At 44.2% G+C, this 18,407-nt stretch overlaps 1 protein-coding gene across 2 annotated transcripts in view; it reads left to right on the top strand.

The window, feature by feature from the left end:
- Positions 1–17,644, top strand: part of DCAF1 (DDB1 and CUL4 associated factor 1) — a 204,847-nt gene extending 187,203 nt beyond the window's left edge. Inside the window, exons 21-26 of one of the 2 annotated variants that reach the window (XM_050780665.1) lie at positions 402–506; positions 723–796; positions 1,295–1,396; positions 10,228–10,480; positions 14,706–14,798; positions 16,414–17,644. In XM_050780665.1, coding sequence (XP_050636622.1) covers positions 402–506; positions 723–796; positions 1,295–1,396; positions 10,228–10,480; positions 14,706–14,764 — 593 coding nt within the window. In that variant the 3' untranslated portion in view covers positions 14,765–14,798; positions 16,414–17,644. Of the gene's footprint in view, positions 1–401; positions 507–722; positions 797–1,294; positions 1,397–10,227; positions 10,481–14,705; positions 15,693–16,413 lie in introns of those variants that run through there. The other variant, XM_050780666.1, reaches the window with a different exon arrangement.
- Positions 17,645–18,407: the final 763 nt, after the last annotated feature.

Genomic DNA, 18,407 nt, shown 5'->3' with positions numbered 1-18,407 from the left:
TGAAAATAATGTTGATTTAGGGTGAAAGGCAGCTGACTTTGAAGATAACAAGGAAATCTTGTGTGGAAAGAAATTTCATGCAGTATTTTCCAGTGTGTCATTATGAACTTAAGAGCTTTTGCATTTATTCTCTTGTGGTGTTGTAAGTCTTGTAAGTACTGTAACACTTCTTGGAGGTAGATGAGAGGCTGAGGATATTATTTGTCACAATAGGTGGGATATGCAAGGAAGATGCTCTGAGAGGAGCTAAGTAGATGCAGAGTAGATTTATGTACAAGGGAATCTGTATGTAAACCTATATACAAGTAGATTGTTTTGATTGGCCATTAATGTTTTCTGCACTTGTGAAGAGGGGATGTTTGTGATTCTTAATAGTGTTTCCTCCCCAACCCCCGCTCAAGCTATGTTGCAGGCAGATGATGAAGATGACTTAATGGAAGAGAGGATGAAAAGCCCCTTTGGGTCATCCTTCCGAACATTTAATGCAACTGACTACAAACCTATAGGTAAGCAGGAAGGGACAGACATTGATCATGTTGTCATGTTTTGGTGTTCCTTATTTAAGGTCCTTCATTTTCTGGAGGCCTGTAATTTTTTATTGAAAAACAGAGGAGTTATGGAAATACTTTTGAGCAATCATCCTGAATTCCTTTAGAGGAAAAGCGGGTTTTAGGGTCACAGCAATAGTCCAATCTCAAGTCTTCTCATGTTCTATTTTCCAGCAACCATTGATGTGAAACGGAACATCTTTGACCTGTGTACAGACACCAAAGACTGCTATCTTGCTGTCATTGAGGTAAAGGGAGCTTGCAGAGGCCCTGCTCTTTTGTTCTGATGTTTAGGATAATTTTCAAGTTGTACTACATTTTGTCTGATATAAGATGTAAAGTCAATACATTCCTGAAGGTAGATTATTGATAACCTATTCATTTGATGGGGCTTGGGAGATGTACAGTACACAGAGAAATAGTAAGAAAATCCCAATATAAGACAGCTTAAAGCATCCTGTCTCCTTTTTTTCTGGACTCACACTGTCATCCCTTTCTCAGAGGAATCTGGATCTCTCACCGGGTTTGTTCCCAGGGTGATGGTTCCTCACCAAGTCTTTTCATTCTGTTTTTATTCCCCTTTATGTGTCCTAGGTATAACATTTTCAGAGTCAGCCCAAGAATTTAGGGTATCAGAAGCTTTGATAATTACAGGGTCAAGGTCATGGGCACCAGTCAGGGCTGAGGCGTGGATGTGGACCTTCTGAAAACTAACTGCTCCTTATGGACTGGGTGTTCTATTTCAGAATCAAGGCAGCATGGATGCCCTGAACATGGACACAGTATGCAGGCTGTATGAAGTGGGCAGGCAGCGTCTGGCAGAGGATGAGGATGAAGAGGAGGACCAGGTCAGTGGTCTTCGAGATTTCTTTCTGCTGAACAGTGCTTAATAGAGGTTATGCTCTGCTTTTTGCTGTAGGAGGTTTTAAAGGTCTGTTCAGCCTTTGCTACCTGTTGCCACATTCATAAGGCTTGTCATGTACCCTTGATGACTGAAACTCAGAAGAAATTTTATTACAAGATTTTAACCAGTATCTGATGGTCCTATAAATTCCATTTGCAGATCGATTTAAAGTTTAGCAATCTCTGATTTTTTTTTTTTTTTTTTTTGAGAACGGAGTTTTGCTCTTGTTGCCCAGGCTGGAGTGCAATGGCACGAGCTCGGCTCACTGCAGCCTTTGCCTCCTGGGTTCGAGTGATTCTCCTGTCTCAGCCTCCCAAGTAGCTGGGATCACAGGTGCCCACCACCACACCTGGCTATTTTTGTATATTTTTAGTAGAGACGGGGTTTCACAATGTTGGCCAGACTGGTCTCAAACTCCTGACCTCAGGTGATCTGCCCACCTCGGCCTCTCAAAGTGCTTGGAGTACAGGCGTCAGCCACCGCACTCATCCTAGCAATCTCTGATTTTCATTTAGAGATTTCTTTGTGCCCTGTTCTGGCTTCAGATAAGCATCCCTTTGTACTCCCAATGTCAATAAAAAACAGAACAGTCACTTTGGTGAGATGGAGGTAAAGATAAGATTTTGATGCTTTGGAGAAATTAAACATATATAAAATGTGGGTAGATAATATCATGTCCCTCAGTCTTTGCATTTTGTTTTCATAGGGAATTTTAATTTGTGGTTGTATTATGCTAGGTACTTGCCTGTGTGGTGTGTCAGTATGGGTTCTGAAGAGTTTCTCAAACTTCTGAGTTTCAGCAGACTTTTTCCAGCCTACAGGGCTCACACCACATTCTCTTTCCAAGAGTACACTCTCCAGGGCAGATTCTTTTGTCTACTTTTCTGAGAAGTATTTATTGCTGAGTGAGTACTATAAAGTTGAAAATGAATGACTAGGATTTGACTTTGCTCTTCAGATATTAAAGCAACTAAAAATGTTTTCTTTCCCAGTTCTTGAGTTCATTTCTGTTTTCCCCCCCACTATTGTATTCTTTAGTCTTGGTGCTTTGTCCCTTTTTTTTTTTTGAGATGGAGTTTTGCTCTTGTCACCCAGGCTGGAGTGTAATGATGTGAACTCGGCTCACTGCAACTTCCACCTCCAGGGTTCAAGCGATTCTCCTGCCTCAGCCTCCTGAGTAGCTGGGATTAGAGGCACGTGCCACTATGCCCAGCTCATTTTTGTATTTTTTTTTGGTAGAGATGGGGTTTCACCATGTTGGCCAGGCTGGTCTGGAACTCCTGACCTCAGGTGATCCGCCCGCCTCGGCCTCCCAAAGTGCTGGGATTACAGGCATGAGCCACCATGCCCAGCCAGCTTTGTCTCCTCTTTAAGGGCACAGAGGTGCTCTGGATGAGGAGCAGTGGCATCACAGGACCGGGAAAAGTACAATTCCCTCAGTTTGCATTGCCACAACTCTCTTGCCCTCATCCCTCCCCTACTTTTTGATAAATCATGCTCAATGGTTAGGGCTAATGTAATAGTTTTCTCTTAGTGTCCTTTCGAAACAGCTTGTACTTACATTTAAAATAATTCTTTAAAAGCAAGAATTTTTGAAAATGGTAATTTTGTAAGGATGCAAGTCTAATACTAGGGCAAAGGACCCATGTTTATTTCTAGTAGGACTTAGTACGGACTAAGCAAGGGTGTTTTGTTGAGATTTAGCTAGTTTGAGATTTAGCTATGTGTTTTACTGTTGGGAGTTACAGGTTATGAGCATATAATTTGTTCTGTAAATCAAATCCTTTGAATACTGCATCACCTGTACATCAAAGATGACACAGTATACCTGGATCAAATACACCTGGGTGAAAAAGCTAGAACAGAGACTCAACCTAAAATCCCCTGTGTGTGCTCTCTTGGTCTTCACTGTTCTGACTGCCTAAGCATGCGTTTTATTAGAGGCCCGAGATGATTCATGATCTGCAGAAATAGGCTTCTGAGCAGAGTGAGGAGACTCTTGTGTGGTGGGCAGCTGGTGGCCACTGTGGGATCACAGCAGAGCTTTCCTCAGGGCCTGGTAAAGGATAATTAGGCTGTAGAGTTTGAAACAACTTCACCAAATGCTGCCAAGGATCTCCTAGTGTAGAAAGGCTTTCCTTTGCTGCTTTCCAGCTATATGGGCTCTATAGGGGCCTTGGTTTCATGGGTGAGAGGAGCCAGCAGTGTCTAAAGCTCATGTGAGTTATGAGATGTGCGTAGAAGGGAGAGGTTTTCTGATGGATCCTTGAGATCTTTGATTTATTTGTGACATGAATTTTAGTGTTTTCTTGAGCGCTGTGCTGTTAGAGCTTGTACATGTTTCTAGTCTTTCTGGGTAGCAGAACTTGGTATTAGGTCCTCCAAATTTTATGTGGTTGCCTTGAGTGGGTTTCTTAATACTGCCTATTCTTTTATTCTCACTTCAGTTTGCTACCTTACACACCTCACTCCCTTAATGCCTACTTTTTCATGTTAGTTATCATGAAACAAGACGTAGTTTATTCTTGGGTCGATATAGAGGGTGTAGTTGTCAAGCCATTTGCGTGTACATTGCAATGGTGTGGGTGACTATCGACTGCTTTGTCCTCCATGGGTTTATTAATGACTACCAGGTATCAGTTCTGAATCAGGCTTCTTGGATGTTACACGTTGAAGCATAAATCTGAGGCCAAAACTGGGTTATTTGTCAACATCATTATCCTAGCCCTCCCATATCCTTGCATTTTATAAGGCAGTGGGCGGCAGTCTTCTCTGGGAACCATCACCTGGGTCCATGTGATGCCTGGTGTCTGTCTTTGAGCAGGAGGTCAACTCAGAGGAAAGTTGAGATTGCCCTAGACACCTTGGGAGTTGGAAGGCTATTCTCTGGGTTGGCCTTATTTTTGCACACATGGAGTGGTGAGAGGCAAAGGCACTGGTGATTGGTGGCTGGCTGTGGAAGCAAGAGGCCACCATAAGGGAATAATTTAAGAGTTACACTCCTCTTATTTCCTGAGGCTTGGGTCAGGAAAAAGACTGACTAATTCTTCTATTTTTCTGCTTAACTTTTGAGAAGTTAAGGGAGAAAGATATTAGGAAGGGCATATGGTAGTGGTCAGGACTTTTGACTTGGGTGCAGGAAGGAAAGCAAGAGGCTGCCTCAGCATGACAGCCAAGAGTGAGAGGGGCAGGCTCAAGAGGACTCTGAGGAGTGGCTCTGGGGCCCAGCCTGTAGAAGAGCCAGAAAGCTTTCTAGCTCAGAGAAGACTATGTGGCAGGGTAGGTGTGCAACATGGCTAAGTTATTATTGTGGCTTCCAGATTTCTTAGGATCTAGGCACGTTTCACTCCATACTGATATTACAGCCCTTATTGACCATCTGGTGCATTTCATGTTTGAAGGACCTCTGTTAGAGAACTGCTTATCTCCTCAAACCCTTGGCATTTTGATTTTTGATTTAGAGATGTTTCAGCTGGGATAATATCATATCTATTTGAGTAGGTCTCCTTTGTAATCTTAATTCTGTTGATCCATGCTCCTTCTAGAATCTTGTGGTGGGGTTTGGCTGTTTTAACTATCTCCATCAGATTTCTTCCCACTGCCTCTCATGCACAATGTGCCAGCTTGATTTTTTTTTAAACTCACTTTCCTTTGTAGGAAAACCAGTCTCTAGTTTTACTTTGCTTTGTATGCTTCACCTGATTTTAAAACTAGAGACTTTACATTTTCCTATGAATCATTTGCTATTCAAAGTTTTGCCCTAGTCTAGATATCTGTTCTCAGGTTTTCTCAGATGTTCCAGATATGACTTATATGGCTCAAGGATACAGGCACCTGTGACCAACACCTTTGAATTTGCCTTTTCATTATAGTAAAATAAATTCAGAAACCTGAATGATCAGCCGCCATCTAATAAAATGGTCCAGCTTATATAAAGAGCTTTATTGAGATATAATTGACGTGCCATAAAATAGTTGTCCTTTGTCCTTATGCTTAAATAAGTCTGGAGATTAAGAGGAAAGGATGAAAGGTACAGCTGTATCTAGATGAATGAAAACCTACACAATGTATTGGACAGCCATAAATATTTGGTTCCCGAGGCTGCTAGTCTGCCTACCTTCAGGCATTTGATGAAAGTGGAGATAAGCTAGTCACCTATCAAAGCTCATTATTATCCATTAGAAGTTTGGTATCTGTTTCTTTTGAGACGGAGTCTCACCCTGTCACCCAGGCTGGAGTGCAGTGTTACGATCTCAGCTCACTGCAACCTCTGCCTCCCAGGTTCAGGCAGATCTCCTGCCTCAGCCTCCCGAGTAGCTGGGATTATAGGCGCCCACCACCACACCCAGCTAATTCTGTATTTTTAGTAGAGATGGAGTTTCACCACGTTAGCCAGGCCGATCTCGAATTCCTGACCTCAGGTGATCTGCCCACCTCGGCCTCCCAAAGTGCTGGGATTATAGGCATGAGCCACCGTGCCAGGCCTGGTGCCTGTGTTTTTAGAAATCATTCATCTTTGATTTGGCTTTTAGAAAAGTTATAAAACTGAAGATGAGTAATTGATCATTGCTCCTAGATTTTGACAAGCCAATACATTTTAGCTAATTATACTTAACCTTAAATTTATAAGAAAAAGCTCAACAAAGGAATAATGCTGTCTATGTTCCACTCCATTTTGGCATTTGGGACACACCGTGTGTCGTGCTTCTTGTGTGTTCTCCACTGCCTAGAAGCAGATGGTAAAAGTCTTTACTGATTACACACACCTGGTCAGAGCTGAATGTGATGATTCCTGAAAGGCTCTTTTTCCTAAATAATTAAAATGTAACTTGAGTTAGATTCTGCCAGTGAGGAAAAAAAAACACAAACATTTATGACCCTAAAGTGAACCTATAGCTTTTAAGTACAGAAAAAGTATTTTTTAAAAAGTAGGCATTTATACATTTAGCAAAATATGACATGTTACATAAAGATCAGGATCAGATTTGAATGACTTTTTTTTTTGAGACGTAGTCTCGCTCTGTGTTGCCCAGACCTCTACCTCGTAGGTTCAAGCGATTCTCCTGTCTCAGCCTCCCAACTAGCTGGGACTATAGGCATGTGCTACCATGCCAGACTAATTTTGTATTTTTAGTAGAGATGAGGTTTCACCATGTTGGCCAGGCTGGTCTGGAACTCCTGACCTCAGGTGATCCACCCGCCTCAGCCTCCCAAAGTGCTGGGATTACAGGTATGAACCACCATGCCCGACCAAAGTGTAGATAGAAGGCATCTGAAGCCTATGTAGATTGAGAGCTTATTAGGTTTGGGAGAACTGAACCTCTTGGCGTGGAAGGTGAGAAGCCAATGTGAAGGTGGTGGTGAGGTGGGGATGAGAACAGTGTCTGTGGTAATAGGGTCTCAGGGTTGGCTGAGATCCAGAGCAGGAGTAGGCAGCATGCTTCCTCCTCAGACCAGGGCTGAAGGCAGGTTTAGATGTGGAGGGGACCAGAGAGCAGCAGAAGGAACTTCTGCCAGTTGGCCTATTTTCTGTAAAGGAAAGGGGTGAGTTGTTTATCTGCAGGGTTTGGGAGCTTTGGGTAACCATGAAATTGATGTAGGTGGAACTAAGGAGAGAAGAGTTTTAGAATTCTTTGTGTAGGGAAATTTATTAGTACCTTAATTTAAAATGGCCTGACCCTGAATTCCTCGGAGCCCTAAAAGAAGTCTTAGAGAATTGAAAAAAACAATATCCCTGGATCCAAAACATTATCTAAATGTTGTCAGAGTTGAGTCAGGATTCAACAAAATTTGCTTTTTTTAAAAAAGTTTTTATTTTTTTTGAGTCAGAGTCTTGCTGTGTCACCCAGGCTGGAGTGCAGTGGCATGATCTCGGCTCACTGCAAGCTCCACCTCCCGGGTTCACGCCATTCTCCTGCCTCAGCTTTCTGAGTAGCTGGGACTACAGGCGCCTGCCATCATGCCCGGCTAATTTTTTGTATTTTTAGTAGAGACAGGGTTTCACCGTGTTAGCCAGGATGGTCTCGATCTCCTGACCTTGTGATCTGCCCACCTCGGCCTCCCAACATGCTGGGATTACAGGCATGAGCCAACGTGCTCAACCTTTTTAAAAAAAAAAAAAAAAAAAAATGGGATCTCACCCTGTTGCCCAGGCTGGAGTGCAGTGGCACAGTCATAGCTCAGTGTAGCCTTGAATTCCTGGGCTCAAGTGATCCTCCTGCCTCAGCTTCCTGAGTAGCTGGGAGTACAGGTGCGTGCCAGTGTGCCCAGCTAAGCTTTGCTTTTTCATTAAATAATTATTTTTAGTTTTTACTTTTTGGACCACTCATTATTGGAAACTTTATTCTTTAGATCTGAAGGAGAGGAGCTCATGCCACCAATCAGTTACTTGACCAGCAGAGAAGGCTCCTAAAATGGCTTCCTAGAATCTCTTTTGGGTTCTGCCACAGCATTTTGGATGGGTCTTGTGAGCCTCTGCTTCATGATCCCAGTTTCAGATTTAAAATTTGGAAAGTGAGTTTATGACTATGTCCATGTGTGACAAAATACATGGTGAGAAATCAGCATTGGGCAATAAATACAAAGTAGAGACAACAAAGTGAGGTGCTGCTCAACTTGAGATTCAGGTAGATCTCTTTCCTACTGATTTCCCCTCCTCTCTCATGGTCACATATGATGTGTTCGTGGCCTTCTGGGATGAATATATATACATCTGCTTCTTCTGCTAGAAAACTAAGTAAAATTTGGATTTGTCTGCTGCTGGAAGAGTTTGGAATGGTATGTAGTTCAAAGCTTAGACCCTGCTTGAAAATTTTCCAGGATTGCTCTTGATTTGGAAGCTTTTTGTTCAGTTCTTCTGGATCAGCTAACCCTTGATGTTCCTCAAAATGAAAGAGAATTGTCTTCATGAATTTTCTGGCCAGCCTATGCCTATTTGAGCAGTTTAACCTTTCATGTACCCACTCAACCATGGACCTTTAGTTGTGCTATCTTAAATTTTAAATATAAATGTTCTGTCCATGAAGCCTAAAGAGACACAGGGCCCTGGATGCTTTCTTCTTTACTTACTTTTAACTGCAGCACTTTGTTAGTGGATTAGCTAATTTTGGTCAAGTCTATGAAAATATGCCTGGAAAAAGAGGCAAAAGTTGTAATCTGGTAAGCACTTGGATGATTTTCCCTGTATTTGGACCCTGCTCTCCTCTCCCAGTTATTTGTATGAGCTTGTGTGCTTGTAGGGGCTGAGAGCCTGTCTGTGTTTCAGTTTATCATTGTTGCCTCCAGACACTCATAGTTCCTTTGAGGTGGGTGAATGCTTAGTATTTATCCACTCACCTCTGGAGGGGATGTGTGGCCAAGGCTATGGAATAGTCTCAGGCCTTCTATGTGTGCGTGTGTTGGCACATACACACATGCTCCCACAAAATCTGGTACAGACCATACATGCACTTGCACAAGTATTAGGAGTACTAGGTATTTAAAAGGGGCTCAGTTTTTCCAACGTAGCTGGCAGAAATTTTGAAGACTCTAAATTACTGAATTACACAGTTTATCAAAAAGTCACTAGTGGTGGTTCCAAAATTACCAGAAGTCCACGAAGTGGAGCTACCCTGCTGAATGATCCTAGCTTATGTTACACACTGGTTTCTAATGGCTGGGTAAGCACAAAATGCTTGTTTTTTAAGTGCTTGGCAGGCACTAACACCTTTAAAATGAAAAAAGATGTAACCACTCAGTATAAGTTTTAAAATAATAAAAACCAAAAAAATTTTTTTGTGCCTACGTCGGGCTTATTCCATCTTGACTTTCATTAGGTTGATGTATTAAATGAATTTTACATTTTATTATTGTAACAATTAGAATCCTTTGCTATTGGCAAGGCTGACAGTTGATGTTTGAGCAGAAAGATAAGTGTCCTGAGTGGCAGCTACATTTACTTGGGAATGCCTGTTATCCCTGTCAAAGCAAAGAGGTGGGTATCTTTGTGTCCTCTCCCTTTTGAAGGGAAACAGTTGGGATTCTAATGCAAACCTGAAATCTGTGGCAGATGCCAGAATGTACCATTTACAAAGCCCAGGGTCCCCAGAACAAAGTATTTCATTGATGTTCTGGTAATTTTCTTGCCTTTGGCAAGTTCTTGTAAGAATGGAAAGAAAGATAGTTTCTCTAGCATACTTTTTTTTTCTTTTTGGCTTATAACAGGAAATAGGGGTTTCTGTTAGTGTTCTATATTTTAAGTCTTTTGTTGCAATGTTCTGATCAAATGTTTATGATAGCATGGTTAAGGAGCTTATCCACATTCTTGGTTAGAAGATCAAGGGCAAGAGCTTGAAGGGCTGAGGAGATAATGAGCAGCTGTGTTCTTCCATTTTGTTAAACTGTTGCATTTTAGATTCCAGGTAAAAGGATTTTTCTAGTGCCTCAGCTGATTTCCCTTGCTTTGGTTGATGCAGGTGAGAAGGAAGAGCCCCCTTGGGTTCCTAGAAGATTGATGGGAGAGACTTCTGTGAAGCGAGTAGACTTCTTGAGCCCTTGCATAAGGGCTGTGTGACCATTAATCCTTGTCTGAGGGGTGCTTTGACAGTCTTGGAGGACATGTGTGCCTATCTCAGCCATCACTGACAAGTCTGGCTGGCTCATGAAGTCTGTGTTCTTCTAGATCACTACCCCTTCTACTGACAGTTTCCCACCCTGTTCCTTTCGTCGACTTGCCATGTGGCCCACATGGGTCAGGCCTCTGTGTTTGTACTAATGAACCTTATGCTTTCTTACTAGGAAGAGGAAGAACAGGAGGAAGAAGATGATGATGAAGATGATGATGACACCGATGATTTAGATGAGCTTGACACTGACCAGTTGCTGGAGGCAGAGTTGGAAGAGGATGACAATAATGAGAACGCAGGGGAAGATGGGGACAATGACTTCTCTCCGTCTGATGAGGAGCTAGCAAACCTTCTAGAGGAGGGAGAGGACGGGGAGGATGAAGACTCTGATGCAGATGAGGAGGTGGAACTGATCCTGGGGGACAGTAAGTATAGGGCAGAGTTCAGGCTGAACCTTGGCACCCAGGGCAAAATCTCTTCTTTTGTGCCTATACAACTTAGAGGGCAAAGCCATACCATGGTTCTGTGCCCCATAACTTGATTCACTGTTCTGGTCTCTTGAGGCTAAGCACCTTTGCATCTCTGCCCTCCTCTCCTTTCAGACTATGGAACCCAACCAAATGGCTGTCATCTCTTACCTTTCAAGTAGAGATTGGCAGACTTTTTCTGTAAGACTAGACAGTAAATATTTTATGCAGCCAGGAACGGTGGCTCATGCCTGTAATCCCAGCACTTTGGGAGGCTGAGGCGGGTGGATCACCTGAGGTCAGGAGTTTGAGACCAGCCTGGGCAACATGATGAAACCCTGTCTCTACTAAAAATACAAAATTAGCCAGGCATGGTGGCACATGCCTGTAAATCCTAGCTACTTGGGAGGTTGAGGCAGGAGAATCACTTGAACCTGGGAGGCGGAGGTTGCAGTGAGCTGAGATCACACCACTGCACTCCAAAGCACATATATATATGTGCTTTGTAGGCCATATGGCCTTTATTGCAGCTCTTCAACTCTGCTGTTGTAGTGAGAAAGCAGTCATAGACAATACATACATGAATGAATGTGGCTGTGTTCTAATAAAACTTTGTTTTGCAAAAATAGGCTGTGGGCTTGTAGTTTGTCAGCTCCTGCTTTAGAGAATTAGCCTTAGAATGAAAGGCCAAAGCGTAGCTCTCTGCTCAGAGGCAGGGCTAGAATCGGTCAGAAGTAGCCCCTCATGAGGTGCTGTTCTTTTTGGGGTGAATTACAAAGAAATGCAGGCCTTCTTGTGGAGAAGCCCTTTCGTGTCTCCCTTTGGCTAATCCCTTCTAACAGCCAAGGGACAAATATTTTCCCTTTGGCTTCTGGTTCATTCACTTCCTTTTATTTACCTTTTTTTCTTAATCCAAATTTTGAGGAACAAACTCCAGTTTTTCTAGTTACTTCCCATTAGGTTTCTGAAGTCAAGTTGTCCCCTGACTATGGTAATGAATCCTGCAAAAATCAGCAAATAATTCAAAGAGCCTGTTAGCTCTGCAGCTGTACATGAATCTTCTTACCAAGGCTGTATTTTGAGGAAGCTTGAGGGTGGGAGGGTAGGGTAGTGTCTTCTATCTGTTCATCTGCTGTTGATCAACTTCTGTTTTTTCATACTTGGAGGCTGAGGTGATTCAGTGGAGTAGGCCGAAGCCATGGTCAGACATTGGGCAAGTTTTAATGAACGTTTTTGTCATATGTGAATAGTGAGACATGGGAAACAAGTTATACCTCCTTTCAATTACAGGTAGTTAGCAGGGCAGGTTGACAGGGTCAGCAAACAGCAGGCCAGCTGATGGTGGTGCTCCCAAAATAAGACAGCATCACTTTAATTTTTCCATTCTTAATTTGAATATAAAGCCACTCAGTTTGTATTTGGCCTGTACAATTACTACCTCTTTTAGCTGTTTAGGAAATTCCTTCTTTCAAGCCAAAGGTATAATCTGGAAAACTTTAACTCTTATCAGTTATGAGAATGTTGTTACTTTATGAGAATATTTACAATGTGAAAATAATGGATCACAACTTGAGGACGTCTCAGAGTGGACTTCAGAATTGAGGTGGAGATGCAGAGGTGGCATCCGGTGCACACTCCATAGCTCTTCTTGTGTTTCATAGAAGATCCCAGCTGCTGTCAGCAAGCAGAGCATTCTTAGCACCCATAGTTTTGCCTCACACTAATCCTTTAGAGCAGTAGCTTTGAACCTTACTGGGCTTATGAAGAGCCCTTTTAGGATAGGGTGAAAGCCATAGAAATGATAGCAAACTACACCCATGTGCCCCCATGTACCTTTACATAGGCCTTGGAGTCTGCGGGGACTTGATGATTCCAGATGCAGAGCACTGGCTCTAGGAAGAGAAACACCTTGATTCTGAGACTTTTTTTTTTTTTTTTTTGAGACGGAGTCTCGCTCTGTCACCCAGGCTGGAGTACAGTGGCTCAATCTTGGCTCACTGCAAGCTCTGCTTCCCGGGTTCATGCCATTCTCCTGCCTCAGCCTCCCGAGTAGCTGGGACTACAGGCGCCTGCCACCACGCCCAGCTAATTTTTTGTGTTTTTAGTAGAGACAGGGCTTCACCTTGTTAGCCAGGATGGTCTCGATCTCCTGACGTGGTGATCCGCCCGCCTCGGCCTCCCAAAGTGCTGGGATATAGGCGGTCCACTGCCCCCGGCCTGATTCTGAGATCTTTATGTGTCTGTGCTTGTCAGCCCTGCCTCCGAAGCCTGTATGTTGTGGAGTGATAGGTTAAACACTACAGGGATTAATTATACCTAGATTGTCTTTGCCTTAGTGACCTTTCAGAATGGGAGGTCCCAACCAGGGTTTAGGACTGGGTCACTTCAACACTTGGAGAATGGGGAAAGGATAAGGAAGGTAGAGAAAGGTGTCCTATGATCTGACCACCAGAGGGGAGTTGGTGCCCAAGCCCTGGAGGTTTTCTCTCAGACTCTGAGCCTGACAGTTATTTGCTTAAAGAAGATTGTGCTGTGATCTCGTTAAGCTGCATTTACAGTTCTTAGATGTGCGATAGCGTGGTTAAGATTCTTAGTTCTTAAGAGCTGCATAGCTGCTGGGCAGAAGGGTCTCAGGCCAGCGGGTCTGGCATTGTTGGCTTGTGGAGAGCACGAGTCCTGGGGGATGCGGTGGATGCTGCTGCAGGGATCAGGCAAGTTTGTGGTGTGGGGTGGGGACACGGTGCTGGACTTGGCTCTGGGGAGGAGGCCCTACACCTTCCTGTGACACTTCCTCCTGGAGCTCTTATAGCAGAGGAGCTGAGGCTTGCTTTGTTCAGCTGTGTTAGATAATAGTTCTTTGCCATCTCCATCTTGTTTTCCTACTCTTCACCAGTACAGTGTGCCCACTTAGACCCAGGAACACTGGTTTTGTCAGCCATTTCTTTTGCTTACTTCAAGACTTTTCTGTATCATTGCAATGCTTTTCTTGGTTTTCCTTTGTCCTCTTCAGTTTTCCTCCTAAAGGAAATTGTGTTTGGGGATGGTGAATGAAGGAAGGTTTGGGAACATGAATTGTTCTTTCTCTGTTTGTCTAAGAGTTGATTCTCTTAGGCACTGGAAAAGGCTGATGAGGGGATTCTTTGCATCTAGTGACTGCCCCTTAACACACTGGGCATTTGCAGGGCTCCAGCTCAGGGTTTGTCTGTTTTACGGGGGACCTGGTTAAAATGGTTTCATAGCCTCCTGAGCTACGAGTAATCAAATTGGGCACTGAGAACTTTCCTTTTCTTTGACTCAGTGAATAGTAGAGTCCCTACAGCTAGGTACCCTGTTTCTTTCTGATTTTGATCAGCCAGACATGGTGTATCTACCTCATCTCGAGGGTCCTTTTTGCTACCACTTAAGTTTCACCCCTTAACAGATCCTTCCAGAAGTGTTAATGTGTCCATATGCTGCCAGAGAAGGCAGATTGTCAAGCAGAGAGGGTCCTCATCAGAGACAGTGCTGTCTTCCAGGGCGTCACACTGCTTCTGCTGGCCTCCTGCCTCTGGATGGGTAGCTGCTTCTCCTGTATTGCTGCAACTGGCCTGCACCTTTTTGGGAATATAATTTGCAGACCATATTCCGACATTACAGAGGCATGAATGTAGGGTGACTATCTCTGTCTTGGTGGTTGGTGTTCTGAGGATCGAAGGGCGTGACTAAGGTATTTCAGAAAAGATACATCTCTCACTTTTGCCTGGTCTTAGCCTGCCTTTCTAGTAGTGGTCTCTTGAGGTCAGGCAGGCCTGTGCCCATCCTTGAAGGACACCAGAGGCCAAGGGCCATAGAGGCTCACTCACTGTCCCCTCAGCTCTGCCCCTCTGCAGCCATTTAAAGTGGCATGGGGGGGAAGCTTCAGATGGCACTCGCTTGATTCCTTCAGCGCCTCCCAGGCAGGAAGCAGGGGCACCGTGTCCAGGCCCTTAGGAGAGCAAAAGGTCCCAGGGAGAATACAGTTGCCAAGCAACAGGAGTATTCTCCAGAGCCAGCTCCAAGCAGTTAATTGATGTGTTTTCTTCTTTCTGGAAACTGGTATTTAACCTTGCTCGACCATGAATGTATATGAGTGCAGGTGCTTCCTTATGAAAGCTTCCTATAGGCCTAGTGTGTAATCTTGTCTCTCCCTATTCTTCCCTTTCAGCTGACAGCTCTGACAACTCTGATTTGGAAGATGACATCATCTTATCCCTGAATGAGTGAGGAACCATCACTGCTTGGAAGAGATTCTTGGCAGGCGAGAAACTGAGTCAAATGAATTCAGAATATATTCCCTTCTCTTTCTCCCAGGGCTGTCTGTCTTTTAAGGAGCTGCATGCCCTGCATTCAGAGGATTATGGCTTAGAGAGCCTCATTGGCACCCGAGAGTCCTTCCAGAAACAATAACAACCACAAAAATGACAACAGGGACTAGGCCCTACTCTGCACCCCCGACCCCCACCCCACACCATTTCTTAGAATGGACATATCTTTCAAGGGAAAAAAAAAAAACATGTCTCTGGGGTATTTCACAATATATTTTCTTTGTATAATGTTCTTTACTTAAAGAACAAGAAATAGTTTTTTATAAAACTTTAAAAAGGAAAAAAAAACAGGCATTTATAACTGAGGGTATGAACTTATATCCACCAGGTCTCTTGTCCCTGCACTTCATTTTCTTTGGAAGAAAATGATGTCTAAATAACAATATAGAGGCATTTTTACATACATATTTAAATGAAAAGGAAAATCGTGGTTTCTTAAATTGATAAGGATTAAGAATATTTTATTATAAATATAATATATGATTTTTTAACCTGTTTTGTTGCCTCATATGCTGTCAGGTTAATTTGTTTTCCTTCGTGCCAGAGTGGGGGAGGAAGACACTCTGTCTGCTGGGTAAATGCCTAAATTCACTCACCTTCATGGTTTGGGGGCAGCATGGTCATTGTGGATATTGGTTTTGTGGAGTTGAGGGAACTTAGGATATAAGTTCACTCCCTCTATTTTTCTTTGTGATTCAGTTTTTCAAAAATCTTTTTTTCTTCCCTTTCTCCCCAATGTGGAAATTACAAATCAAAGGCCTTTTTCTTTAATGTAAAGTGTATTTATTTAAAAAAAATACAAAATAAACTACAAGTCTGTCTTTGTTTATGGCCTTTCCCTATCTTCTTTTACCCAAGTGGGGTGTGTCCCTTTTTTGCAGCTCTAGCCACGCCATAGAGGAGACACCTTCCAGGAGAGGCAGGGAGAGCATGTTCTGCCCACATAGAGCACTCCAGGGAGGAAAGTAGCTTACTCACAGTGTCTGCCCCTGCCCTGTAGCTCTCTCATGGGGAGGACCTGTTTTTGTAAGGGTAATGTGGAGAGAGGAGAAGTCAGGGCTGTGTCCCCTGTGGACGCAGCTCTCTGTCCTCATGTTCTGGATCCAGTAGGCTGCTCCCAAGTACAGATTTGGTGGAACTGGAAAGGGAGGTATTCTGGGAAGTTTTGGAGGATGCAGCTGGCAAAGCTAAGGAGTGAAAGCATTTTGGCCTTCTGTGTAGCTGGGGCAACGGCCACTAATGTTTTCTGAGAGGGATTGTGACAGTGGACTTGAGCAATCCTGGCAGGTTTGGGGTAGTGGAGCTTGGTCTGTGTTTGTAGAAAGATACTTCAGAGGCCCCTAAAATTGGCCTATGGTGAAACTGTGTAACCATCAGGCAAAGGACCAGGGATTTCTACCTTTTCACTCACCCACCCCACCCTGTTTTCCATTCCCACAATAAATACAAGATCATAGTCTCTTTCTTCGTTTGATTTTGCCCAAATAACAGCTGCTGAGTTTGTTACATAGGTATTATCCAGCTAAAGTGACTTCTCTCCCTTAACAGAGAGAAGAGGGGACAAATTTGTGAAGTAAACAAGAAACACAAGATGGCTAAAACTCTCCAGGGGCAGGTAAAGCCCTGCTGGGCTTAGGAGCACTATAGAATTTGCTGTACACACTGAAGTGGGTCTGTGTCACACAGGTATTTCTTAGTCCTCTGGAGAGCAGAGGACTCAGCTCTTTTGCTTCACGCCTCACTTTAATGGTAGTTAACACTTAACCAGTGGAATAGTCTGACTGCTGGTACTGACCAGCATCAGAAGAAAACAGGTTAACAATCAAGAAGTAGTGAAAGCACTATATTCTAGTCATTAACTCAGTGGAGCCAGTCTCAACTCTGCTGGGAGCACCCACAGGTCTCTAAGGGGGAGATAGGAACTATAATAGGGAGGCAGAATTCGGGTTGGCTTGACAACACACCCTTAGGAACATGTGCTAAGGGGCTAAGGAAGCATCAGCTCTCTTCCTTATTCTACCAGGGCTCAAAATCAGAGTCACATAGGAGGCAGCATGAGAACAGTGGCACACCACCGGTGAGGCAAATGTTGCCTTTTTGTCTTTAAGCAACACCTTAGACAGGACCTGAACCCTGGGTGGGGTCACTGGATGCCTGAAGTAAGAGTTTTCTCACTGGGGCAGTTTCATACAATCATCAGGGCATTGACCACCTGACTTCCCCTCACTAGTGCTGGCCAAGGCCCGAGAGTTCACAGAACCTGCTGGGTCTTAAGAGCCAGAGGAAGTGGTTGAGGGCCAAGAAAGAGAAGGAAGGTCATGCCAGGGTGTTACTCCTCACCAAAACTTGGCAGTTCTTTTTGGGTCCATGGGGCACCTTTCTCTGAAGAGGGGTTGGGTAAGGCAAAGGTTGAAGTGTCTTCTCCAGGCACGTTTTCTAGCATGTTTCCTTTTACTTGGTTCTGTCTCAGAAAGCTGGGAGGTAGATTCTTCCGGGTCCTGAGCACCCGCTTCATGAAGGAAGATAGGTAGCCCAGAGAAGTTTTGGACTTACATACCAAGGCAGCTCTGGCCTGTGACTCAGGCGTTTGTTGGAGATCTGCAGGAAAAACCCTGCAGTGTGCCTTCAACAGGACAAGACCCACTCCTGTTTCTGGCAGTACCAGCTACCCTGGAATGGTGGCATGTCCTGCTGTACCCAGCTGACTTGCGTAGGTACCTAGCAGCTGTGACCACGGCTCAAGTAAAAACAGGCAAATAAATAAACATGTTTAACATGTCCTTGTGTTGCTGTTTTGTTATGAACGTGCTTGCTCTCTTGCGAAGCGCCTGTCCATTCCACATCACCGAGGGGTCTACAAGAGCACTGCCAAGTGTTCCTGTGGACCAGCGTGGCCTCTCCACAGCCTGCACTGAGCCCCAGCCTCTACTCTCAGGTGTCACTCATGCTGCCTCATCCCAGCTCAGGTAAGGGACCAGACCTGGCGAGAGGATGCCACGGCCAGCAGAATCTGGAGTTCCTGGTTATCTAGGGGCTCATTCGCTTACCAGAGCTTCTGTTCTCATCAGCTCTCACAATGTTCCCTTTGAACATCCAAGGTGCCACACAGACACTCTGAACAATGGCATTTGGGGTGTTCCATGGTGACAACTGTGTGCTCTGGTTTTCCTCCCTGGCCCATACTGTCCACACCACCTCTGCATCCCTTCCCTCCCCAACTGGCTTGAGTGGCTTCAACCTCTAGCACTGCCTGACCCCTCAGTGACTTGTGACTTACCCCCAGAAAAATATCTATTATTTCCCAATGGGCTCCACCTCAGCATCAGGGTACAAAGTGTAGGCACATGCTCTGATCTTGCACCTAGGAAACCGTCACATCAGTTACCAAGGGCATCCCCTAGTCCACTGTGCTCCCCTGTAGCTTTGTAAAAGTACTTCAGTCTAGAGGTTCAGTATCCCCCACAAAGCTCTAGGTATGACTGGGCACGGGCCTGCTCTATTACCCATCAGCCCTGAACGACCCAGAGAAAGCCAAAAATCAC

The sequence above is a fragment of the Macaca thibetana genome, chromosome 2 (assembly GCF_024542745.1).
Source record: "Macaca thibetana thibetana isolate TM-01 chromosome 2, ASM2454274v1, whole genome shotgun sequence".
In the NCBI taxonomy this organism is placed as follows: Eukaryota; Metazoa; Chordata; class Mammalia; order Primates; family Cercopithecidae; genus Macaca; species Macaca thibetana.
Note: the sequence above shows the minus strand (reverse complement) of the source record. Positions and strands in the feature narration are given on the sequence as shown.